The sequence below is a fragment of the Spermophilus citellus genome (genome assembly GCF_964194105.1).
Source record: "Spermophilus citellus genome assembly, chromosome: 2".
Lineage (NCBI taxonomy): Eukaryota > Metazoa > Chordata > Mammalia > Rodentia > Sciuridae > Spermophilus > Spermophilus citellus.
The window spans coordinates 245,699,821-245,710,930 of record NC_138183.1 but is presented as its reverse complement, the minus strand read 5'-3'; the positions used below and the strand labels follow the sequence as shown (position 1 = coordinate 245,710,930).

General features: G+C 48.3%; 1 protein-coding gene across 1 annotated transcript; it reads right to left on the bottom strand.

Annotated features, from left to right (window-relative positions):
- Positions 1 to 536: 536 nt before the first annotated feature.
- On the bottom strand, positions 537 to 10,133 carry MS4A8 (membrane spanning 4-domains A8; the record flags this gene model as incomplete). The annotated part of the gene is made up of 6 exons (XM_081280480.1): positions 537 to 641; positions 1,202 to 1,315; positions 3,587 to 3,724; positions 4,935 to 4,994; positions 7,888 to 8,010; positions 9,915 to 10,133. 6 exons carry the CDS (start codon positions 10,131 to 10,133, stop codon positions 537 to 539), a joined length of 759 nt encoding a protein of 252 aa, XP_081136606.1.
- Positions 10,134 to 11,110: the final 977 nt, after the last annotated feature.

Genomic DNA, 11,110 nt, shown 5'->3' with positions numbered 1-11,110 from the left:
CTCCTGAATGGCTGGGGTTACAGGTGTGCACCACCATGTGGGGCACAGGGTGTGCTCTCTTTGGAGGCTGGAAGTTATGAAAGGTCAAGGACTATGTCATGTTCACCATTGTTTATCCCACTCCTGCCACGAACAGAGCCGGGAACATATCAAATGCTCAAGACATATTTATTAAAGGATCAGTGCTTGAAAGCGTGAAGACTGGGGGTCCATATAGGTGCTCCTCTAACCCACAAGCTCCCACGCAGGACACGTGTGCACGAAGGCCCAGGTGTGGCTGCACACATGCATGCAGAAGCGTGTGCCTGAGGGAGGACCTCTGGGTTAAAACCCATCTTAGATTTCCATCTTTTTAGCAGAAGAGCAGCAGGGTTTCCCAGGCTGACCTGAAGCATGAAGCCCAGGGTGTGAGCAGTGGAGAGGACCTTCCCTCAGTTCCTTCCTCAGGGAAGGAAGAACCTGGGCATGAAAACCCAGGAAAGGGAGCACTTCTTTTTGGACCCAGTGGAAGATGCTTCTTGAATCTTTAACTTGGCTTATCTGGGGCCTTGGCCCACATTGGAGTAACTTGGCACTGAGTTCGGCGGTTCTGGGATGACCACTGGGTTTGTTGCGTAGACATTTGGGATGACCGTGCCCACCTGGAAAACAGGCACAGGGTATGGTTAGGTTATGGTTTGTTCTCCAAGGTTCACATGCTGGGAGCTTTGACCCCAGTGTGGTGGTGTTGAGGGGGTGGGACCTCTAGGTGGTGGGGCCAGGGGAGGGGGCTCCATCCTCATGAAGAGAGCAGGCTGGGTCTTACAGAAGTGAATTGGATTTTGCAAGAGGGGTTTGTTATAGAATGAGGTTACCCCAAATGCCTGGCCTCTTCTGCACTAGGGGTTTCCTTTTCTATTTTTCTGCCATATTGTGATGCAGCCAGAGTGTCTTTGCCAGCTCTCTGGTGCAATGTTGTTTGAAACCTTCAGTCACCAGAAACGAAAGCTAAATAAACTTCTTTATAAGTTACCCAGCCTCAGGTGTCTTGTAATAGCAACAGAAAATGGACTAAGACAACCCAGGACTAAGGGCAAAGGAAGGACAGGCCTGTGTGGAGGCCCTGAGATGCTGCATGGCTCCCTGGCTCCTGGATAAGGAATGGGAAACACAAAGACCCTCTGCTTCCACTGTCTTGGGGAATCTGTGCCCTGGGACTCACATTGTTGTAGTGACAGCAGGCCAGCTGGCAGCCGAAGTGGGAAGAGGTGCACGCCACGCAGAACTCCAAGAGGCAGAAGAGCAGCAGCACAGCAGAAATAGCAACCCCAGGGCTCTGGAAGCAGAGGGAATCAGGAGGACACGAGTGCCGGACTGGACATCCGGCTGACCCTGTATCATGGCTCTGTCGTGGACCATCTCTATGGCTGTGGGGACGTCTCCCGCTGCCGCTTAGTCTTAAGGGGAAAAGATGTCTCTGGGCTTTTGCGAGGCTCATGTGGGTGGGAAATGTCATTTTGCCACTCCTCCCCAGGGCTTCTCTAAGGAAAGGAGGGTCATTGTTTAGGGAAACACCTTGAGAGGGCATTTCAGGGGCGTTTTCTGAGCAAATGGGTTTCTAGAAGAGAAGAGACAGAACTTCCATGTCAGAGGGGTCACCCTGGCTACTGCGCTAACAAGAGCTGTGACATGAGACATGCAGTGTCTTAGCCAGAGTGGCCATGGAGGAAGTAAGGGACCATGGCCTGATTCTGGATACATTTTGAAAGAAGAATCAAACACAATTCCCTGAGGAAATGGCTGGGAGGCAGCGTCAATGATTATTCCAAGGTTCTGTCCCCAGATCCTGGAGAGATGGCACTGCCTTTGAGTGGAACAAGGAGAACCAAGTAGAGAAGGTTTGGGAAGTGAAACCTGGAGGTCAGGTCTGCCCATGGGGACACTGAGTGCATGGGTTGACTACCGATGTGACAGACTGGAGTGTGTGGCAGGGGAATCTGCTGGAGCTGTGCACTGAGGTGTCATTGTCACAGAAAGGTGTTTCAAGTCCCCACATTGGATGAGATTGAAAAGGCAGTGAGAAAAACAGGAGAGGACCAACCATGGGGTCCTGCGCGGTGGAGGGGAAATCGGCTGGCCAGAGCGGGGCGTGGCCAGAGCGGGGCGTGGCCAGAGCGGGGCGTGGCCAGAGCGGGGCGTGGCCAGAGCGGGGCGTGGCCAGAGCGGGGCGTGGCCAGAGCGGGGCGTGGCCAGAGCGGGGCGTGGCCAGAGCGGGGCGTGGCCAGAGCGGGGCGTGGCCAGAGCGGGGCGTGGCCAGAGCGGGGCGTGGCCAGAGCGGGGCGTGGCCAGGGCGGGGCGCGGCCAGGGCGGGGCGCGGCCAGGGCGGGGCGCGGCCAGGGCGGGGCGCGGCGCCAAGGGAGGGCCTCGGACTGGGTTGAGTGGGGGCTGGGAGCAGAACAAGGTGTTAGAGAAGTGACAGTGACGCTGAGAGTCTGGGTGGTTTGAGAGAAAATGGGAGAGAATTGGAGACAGTGAGCACAGGCAGGTTCTGTGAGGAATTTTCTGCAAAGAGCACTAAAGAAATAGAGTGATAATTGACCTGGGAAGTGGGACCAAAGGAAGTTTTATTTGTCTTTCAAGTTGAAAGAAATAAGACCGAATCTCTATGCTGATGGAAATGCTCTAGTAAGGAGGGACTCGATGATGTAGAGGGCAGATGGGGGAGAGGGAGAGGGGGTGGGGGAGGACTTGGGCAGTTTTGCAGATTGGGGACAGGATTTACAGGGGACACAGCTCATCTATGGCTGGCCTGTTCGGTTAATTAGCCACGATCCCCATGTGGCTACTGAGTACGTGACATGTGGCTATTAATCAAGTAGAGATGAGCTGTTAATGCAAAACCACACACTGGGTTTCAAAAACTCAGTGCTCAAAATGCAAAATAGTGACTTCATGATCTTCTACCCTGATGGCTTGTGTAATTGAAAATCTGGATATTTTAGTTTTAACAAAGTCTATTATTGAAATTAGTTTCCCCTGATGTTTTTTTCCCCTTAATGTGTCAACTAGAAAATTTAAAATCCCATATGTAGCTTACATGCTCTTCCCCCTGAACAGTACCAGTGATAACACAGGTTAGAGAATTAGGGTCCAGGGGCCCAATCCTGCCCTCTGCCTATTTTGTAAATAAAGTTTTATCAGAACACAGCCATGCTCATTCATTTGATGTTTTCTGTGGCTGCTAAAGGCCTGCCGTAGCTGCAACAGAAATCATTTGACCTATAAAGCTCAAATACTCTCTGGTGCTTTGCAGAAAGCATTTGCCAACTCCTGCTCTCTGATAAGGGGTAGGGGACCGAGAATGTGAGAGGAGGAGGGGCAGGTTGGGTGCATGAGCCATCCTGCTGACAACTCCCAACATGGACCCAAGTATGTACTGTTTTATAAAAGCAGTGACCAACATTGAGAAAAGTCAAGGACTTTAAACTTTGATTCCGACAGCAGCTTCTTTGCCCTCAGTGCTCAGAGAGGGAAGCTTGATTGTCGGACTCTTTCTGGCAGTTTCCTGGGTCAGATCCAGAGGACCCCAGTTGGGAGGGATACTCACCACACCCCAGTTATAATAGGGAGGATAATAATTAAGGTCGGCATAAGTTCTGACGAGGCTTATATCCGTGATGAAGAGTATGATTCCCACGGCGGAACAGATGGCGCTGAAGATGTTCAAGCCCACGCTGCTGTTCAGCTGAAGATGACACAGAGGGTCAGGGTGGGAGGAGAAAAGGATTCTAAGATAAGCAGAGACTCAACAAGTGCCCCACCCCAGCCTGGTATTTTTATTGTGTTAAAATGTTCTTAACTTCAAATTTACCAATTCAACCATTTTAAGTGTTATAGTTCAGGGGTATTAAATCATTTATATTGTTATACAACCATTACCACCAGCTATCTCTGTACCTCTTTTCATCAAAAAGTGTTTCTTAATGTGAATCCCAGGAGCCCTTGTTCTCCAGCAAGTAAAGAAGTGTTCTGTTTAAAAAGGCTCTGGGGTTTAATTATGGCTTTCAAAAAGGGCTGTGTAGAATAAAGATAAATATATATATACTTTTTTCTGCAGGATTTCTCAGAGCCTTTGATGAGAATGGTGGATATTCCAGAGAGGGGGAAATAAAAGAGATGGTCCCAAGTTCATCTAACTATCTTTACAGAGCATATTGCTGGACAAGTGTTCCCAAGGTTCATCTTGGGGAACCCCCTACCCACTTATCCCATAGGAGACAGGCAGGAATCTCAGTGCAGTGTCTGGGGATGTGATGGGCTTGGGTGCTCCATGATTCTGGCCCATGTGCAGAAAGATTTTTCACAGACATTTTAATGATCCATTTGGAGATTTTCAAATTCATCTCATCTGATTTAGGGACCTGGTCCCCTGAGACCCCAATCCTGGAAAAACCTGCTTGTCAGAGAACTGAAAGTACCATCTTGGTCCACTGGGGGGAAGAACACATTGATGTTTCGAGTTCAGCTGGCTGGATTCCTCAGGGAAGTGGGTGCTGGAGACTCCCTCAGCCCCCCAGGATTGGCCAGAGCTCTGCTTTGTGGGCCGCAAGCATGCTTGGCTCCTTGCTCAGTAGAGGGAAGGCCAGGACTCTGGGGAACACTGTGTCCCCTGTGAGGGCCTCTCGAGGACACTCTTCATTCCCTCCCACCTCTCTCCTGACTTTAACTGAGCTGTCTGTGTTGTTCCTTCCCTCCCCTGAGTTATCTGGGATTTTCCCACTTGGTCTCCAGGGCAAGGCTCACGAGGCCTCACGCAGGGGCCAGTCTGTGCGTGGGAGCCCTGGGTCTGGTCATAGGAGGTCAAGGAGGGGGAAGGATCGCATGGTAACCTTTTCCCTGGCCCCTGTCCTCCATAGGTCCCTGACCAGGAGACACAGTCTGAGGACGTAACTCACCAGGCAAGAGGAATTGGGCTGATTTTCTGCGGCCACCGAGAAGGATCCTGAAATGATAAACTGGTGCAGAAGAGAGGAGGTTTAAAAGGGGTCGAGGGCGAGAGCACCCTGCCTCAGGTGTCTGGGATTCTGGGAGCACACACTGAATTCCTTTGCAGGGACCATCGGCTCAACATGAGGGACAAAGTAAATGAGCTGATTGGCATGGCGTGACAGGACAGTGAGGTGATAAAAACAGGTGTTAGGATCTGGCAGAGCTGGTTTTAAACGGGAACTCATATGATCTTGGGTAAGCTATGAATTTCTCTAAGTCTTTATTTCCTCTTCTGAAAAATGGGGAAATTTGCTTCTCTTGTAAGGCATCACTGTCATGAGTTAACTTATACCCTGCGTCTGGCACGTAGTGTATCCTGCACATAGTAGATGATCAATAAATGTTAGCTTATTTCCTTGGCTTTCCTTTCCCTACATGTGCACTTGGCTCTCCAGTCTTTGTGTTATGTTCCATGAGGTTTGGGGCTCTGGAAGGAAGAGGGAAAAAGACTGCCAGCATCTTCTTTGCTGCCTTTACATACAAGCCCTGAAATAGTCTTTGCCTGTCTATAGACGTGGACTGTATCTTTGGGTTATTTAAGTAAATGCTGCGCCTCTGATGCTGAGGATGGTGGTGCAGACTGTGTGCATTTCCTTCCAACCCTGGTATCCTGCAGGCCTTGGGCCTGATGGGCTCACTTGCCATCCTTTGCCCAGTGTGGTGGCAAAAGTGCTCTGAGAAGCATGAGGTAGGATTTGCTGAGTGCTAATTTTTTTGTAAATGTTTTCAGTGAGATAATTTACATACTATGCAATTCATCTATTCAAAGCATATTATCCAACTATTTTCAGTATATTTATGGAGTCCTTGTAACCATCACTATTATCTAAGTTGGGAACAATTCAGCAACCCCCAAAGAGCCCCACACCCACTAGCAGCCATGTCCTGTGACTCTCTCCCCCCACCACATGAAACACCTTTTAAGCCCTGCATCATTTAATTGCATGGCAGCTGACCTCGTGGCCATTTTTCCCATTTTAAATATGGGAATAGAATCTTGAGGCATGTGCCCCGAGTGGACGCCGTTGGCTGCAGTGAAAGCTCATTCTGCCCTTTCCTGCTTCCTACGGGGGATGCTCTAGTTTTCTACAAGTGGAAAAGCAAATCTCAATTTCATGGCCTTCCTTTACAGAGACTTGACAGGAAGGGAGGAAAGGGCTGGGCCTGGCGTGTACGGCCAATCCTGAGGGGCCAAAGGAAGGCTCTGGCCTTGGGAAGAGGACATGAGAGACCGTTGGGAAGTAGAAGCAGAGTCCTGGTCTCAGAGAGACAGGGCAGAACCCTCCAGAGGAAAGGGGGAAGGCTGTGGGGACTGCAGGGCCCTGAGCCACTGGGAGGGCGGTGGGACAACAGCAAGGCACACCAGAGGGGCCCAGGCAGCACCTGCAGCTCCTGAATACTCCGTGGAACCTGATGCTCGTGGCAGGCGGGCTGCGTGGCTGTGATGTTACCATAATCCCAGACTCCACGGGGGTCCAGGTGCGGGCACAGGTGTCTGTGGGTCATTGGGGGGGGGAGGGGCTGGTTTCCAAGTGTGGGTTCGTGCAGAGGAGAGAGAGCCCAGCCTAGGACGATGAGCAGCTGGAGGGACAAAGAGGAGTGGGGGCTCAGAGGGAGACACAGCTCTGTGGTTCTGAAGACCCTGTGTGGCTGTGAGGAGCGGGGACGGCTCTCAGCTACTTAATTTAAATGCTATAGGACATTTAAGTGATATAGGACAGGCTGGCAAGGCCGACATCTAGGTTACTGTGGCGTTTTGCTGTTTGTGGGAGAAGTCACAGCTGAGTCACCGGTGGGTGTGTGGGTCAAGGGAAAGGCTGTGTAAGAGAAGAAGGGAGAAAAAGAGAAAGGTAGGTGGAGAAGGATAAGCAGGCCGTGTGTGTGTGTGTGTGTGTGTGTGTGTGTGTGTGTGTGTGTGTGTGTGTTTAGGATGCCTGGCGAGAGGATGAAAGAGTCACAAAGGCTAAGCTGGAGTAGAGGAAGGACTGGGGTTCTTAACCTTTTATGGAGTCACAGATCACCCTGAGAATCCGATTAAAGCTATCGACCTTTCCAGAAAAAAAAATGCATGTCTACTATACTAGATATTTTGCCAAGTTGGGGCCTCCAGAGCACCCCCCCCCCCACTTCAGCACACAGACACTTGCTCTCCCCTGGCTGGAGAGCCTCTGCTCAAAATTGGCAGTGTTTTGTTGCTGGAGCTCAGGCTTTTGGGACCCTGTGGAGCAGGACCTGAGGACCTAGTCCCTCACGTCTCTTTTGCAAGTGGGTGCGTCTTCGTGAATTAAGAAAAGGAGCCACCTCTGGGCTGATGAAGTCAGAGAAGTTTCCCTGGTCGCAGTGAATTAGGAAAGACAACCTCTTTGGGTGAATGCCACCCACAAAGCTGTAACTTGATATTAAGGGTTGAATTGTGTCTCTTTTCCAAATTTCATATGCTGAAGGTCTAACTTCCAATACCTCAGAATATGACTGTATTGGAGGTAAGGCCTTTAAAACGGCCTAAGGATAAATGTGGTCATCAGGGTGGGCACCTGTCCAATTGACTGGTGTTCTTATAAGAAGAGGAAATTAGGACACAGGCCCAGAGGGGACCCTCGGGGAGGCACAGGAGGAGGAGAGATCTCGGGGTGAACCATCCAGCTGATGTCTTGGACTTCTGGCTTCCAGAATTGGGAGGTAACATTTCTATCCTGTAGGCCACCCAGTTGGTGACACTTTGTTGCAGGAGCTGTCACAAACTATGCACTTGGTGGATGGGGACCTTCTGCCGGGGACAGGCTGCACACATTGACGAGGTGGCCCTGAGCACGTGGGCACCTTCTGGAAACTCAGTTGTGGGCGACTGGAGTTCCTTACCCAGATGCCTCCCCAGAAGGGGAAGCCTCCATAGAAGGAGATGGACACGTAGTAGCCCGAGAGCACGGTCGCCATGATGGAGCCCAGGCCGATGTGCACCAGGCCAATGAGGATCTGGAGGGCCTGTAGGAGAACCACAGGAAGCTTTTGTGTCTGAGGCTGGACCCTGCCTCCCCCCTGAGCTTCTGTTTTATGTTAGTAAATGTTTGGTTTTCCAGGTCTCAAAGGTAATGTGGGAAATATGAAAAGGAAACAAGATCTACGCACAATTGACTCCCACCTGGAGAGAACAAACATTTACATTTTGTTGTATAACCTTTTGTTATTCCTTTCCAAATATATACCTTGGTAATAAGATATAATATACAATACACCCCAGAATTGCGTTTTGTTATTTTAATATTTCATCATGAACATGTCCCCATGGCATTAAGTATGGAGTTCTCCCCAGATTCCAGCCTATGAACATTCTGAAGAACAGCTGTAACAAGTTTGGACAGGTGAGATAGTTTCTAGTTTTTCTGTATTATACATTACTTTGTAATGAATATTCCTGTATGTAAAATTTTGTCCTTATCTCTATTTTATTTTGTTTTAGAATAGTATCCTGGTTTGAAGTATGCCTCCTTCTGCTCCTCACCGAATTCATAGACAGAAGTTCAAACCTCCTGTATCTAAGAATGTGACCTTATTTGGGAATAGGATTGGCATGGATAAAAAGATGAGGTCATGCTGGACTAAGGTAGGCCCCAATCCAATGACTGGTGTCCTTATTAAAAACAATACCATTTGAAAATTGTATAGATGTTGCCATAAGACCATGAGCTACCAGAAGCTAGGAGAAAACCCTGGAATAGATTCTCCCCTACTGCCTTCAGGGGGAGTGTGACCGTGACAACATGTGATTTCAGATGTCTAGTCTATAGACCCGTGTACCCTATTGTTCTAAGCCTTCTACTTTGTGGCTCTTTGTTATAGCAGTTCTAGAAGGCTAATACATATACATTTTTTCATAAATGGCATCTATCTATCTATCTGTATCTACGCATCTATATGTATGTTGTATACCACAAACATGGTATGGTAGCAAATATAAATATATTATTTCCTTAATTTTATTCAAATGATAGCAATTATACACAATGTCTGATCCTGACTTTCTCCAGTGAGCAATGCACCTTTGAGTGTGTCTCTGTCGTTACATAAAGAGTCTCCTTGTTCTTTTCATAGCTCCACTATATTTGATTCAATGGATGTACAATCCAGTGATTTAACTGGTGTTCTGTTGATGGCTATTTTGGTTGTTTCCATCCTTTTGTTTTTACAAACTGTTCTGCAATGAATATTTCAGAAATATTCATTTCTTGTAGGCATATTTGGAGAATGAAGAATCAGAAATGGAATCACTGGGTATTTTGTAAATTTTTCAGAGACAAATTGCCCTCCATGGAGACAGTATCAATTTACACTCCCATGAGCAGTATTTGATTGTGGGGCCAGGATCGGGACATGGGCATTCTGGATTAGAATTCATGCATGTTATCATTAGGCCATCCAATGAAATGGCTCTCCCTTGTCCTACCCACCACCACTTCTCAGGGTTAGTTGTGGATGTTTGGTTGTCTAACTTTCCTTTGTCTGCTCTACTGGGTGAAGGTTTGATTTCATCACATTGGGCTTTGACTCCACTTTGTGGCTTACTTTGTCCCTGTGGGACTCAATTTCTTCCTGAGACACTGTGGACCCACATGGACGTCAGCAACAGAATCTACATTGACGGGCACTGCTTTATTTCGTCATCGTTGTTGCTTTTCTTCCTCTGTTCTAAAATGCCTACATCAGAAAATAAAAGGCCTTATACTGAGGCCCTTGGGGTGGTCACACAGCTGAGTTTTCTAATAAGCGTGGGTTGGGCAGGGCCATCTCAGCTCCCACCCCACCTGCTGGATAAGGTGCATTTCCCAGAATTCTCCTTGGCTCCCCAACATCAGCCCCTGGCCATTGGCCTGCTTTGAAATTCCACTTACCCCTAAGACCTTGCCTTCTTTCAAGACTTTCTGGGGAGCCAGGCCATTCACACTTGACACGAAGCTGGAGGGGTTCCCAGGAATTAGGTGGACTTGAGGCTGGTTGTTTGGATATAGGGGCACCTGAGACACAGCTCCTGGGAGCACAGGATAGCCATTGTGGGGTGCCACCACAAACACAGAATTGGCCATGGGGCCTGCTGGAGTCGTTGAATTCATGCTGTTAAAACCCAAATGTGATAGAGTCATTATTTATGCACTTATGCTTATGTTTAAAAACAACTGTAGAGGCTGGGGATGTGGCTCAAGCGGTAGCTCGCTCGCCTGGCATGCTCAGGGTGTTAGGTTCGATCCTCAGCACCACATAAAAATAAAATAAAGATGTTGTGTCCACCAAAAACTAAAAATAAATATTTAAAAATTCTCTCTCTCTCTCTCTCTCCCTTAAAAACAAATAAAAATAAAAAGAAAAAAAGTAATTGAGAAGGACTTTGGCTTCTGCTCATCTGAGCTTCTCAGAGGAGTTTACTAATCCCCTTTTAGAGATACGACTAGACACCAGGTACAGGGCAGTTTAGACTCCCAGGCAGTCAATGCTTTACAAGTGCATATCCTTTAACCTTCTTGATTGCCAGGTTTCACTGATGAGGAGAGGAAGGCCTGGCAGGTTTAGTGCCACCAGAAGGCAGAAGCTCTGTCTTTTCATTTTTCTGTGTCTAGTAGTGTTTGGTGGGATGCTCTGTGTATACTAGTTGTACCCAATAGTGGAATGCCAGAACTGGAAAGTATCTAGTTGGAGAACGGAGAACATTGAGCTCAATTCTCTGATTTTCTGGAGAAGGAAACGAAGAGTCGGAAAGCGAACGTGCATCCTCCAAGGTCCCAGTCACATACACGTTAGCTGAATGGAGGTCGTCCCTCTCAAGGACAGCACAACGCCAGTGCAGCAGGTGCTCATCGAGGGGATTATGTTGCTTAATTTTCTAGGCCACTTATAAATTCTGATGTGGCTTTAACATTCTCTCTCTTTTTTTCTTTTTCTTTTTTTTTTTTTTTTTGGAGCAGACCCATGAAAAGCTAATCCAATCAACCCCGAGAGGGCCTCCATCCACTCTCAGATTCCCGAAGATCTCATTTGGCAAAAAGCCTTATCACTGTCCCTCAGTGATCCATAGAAACCACTAGATTCAGCAAAC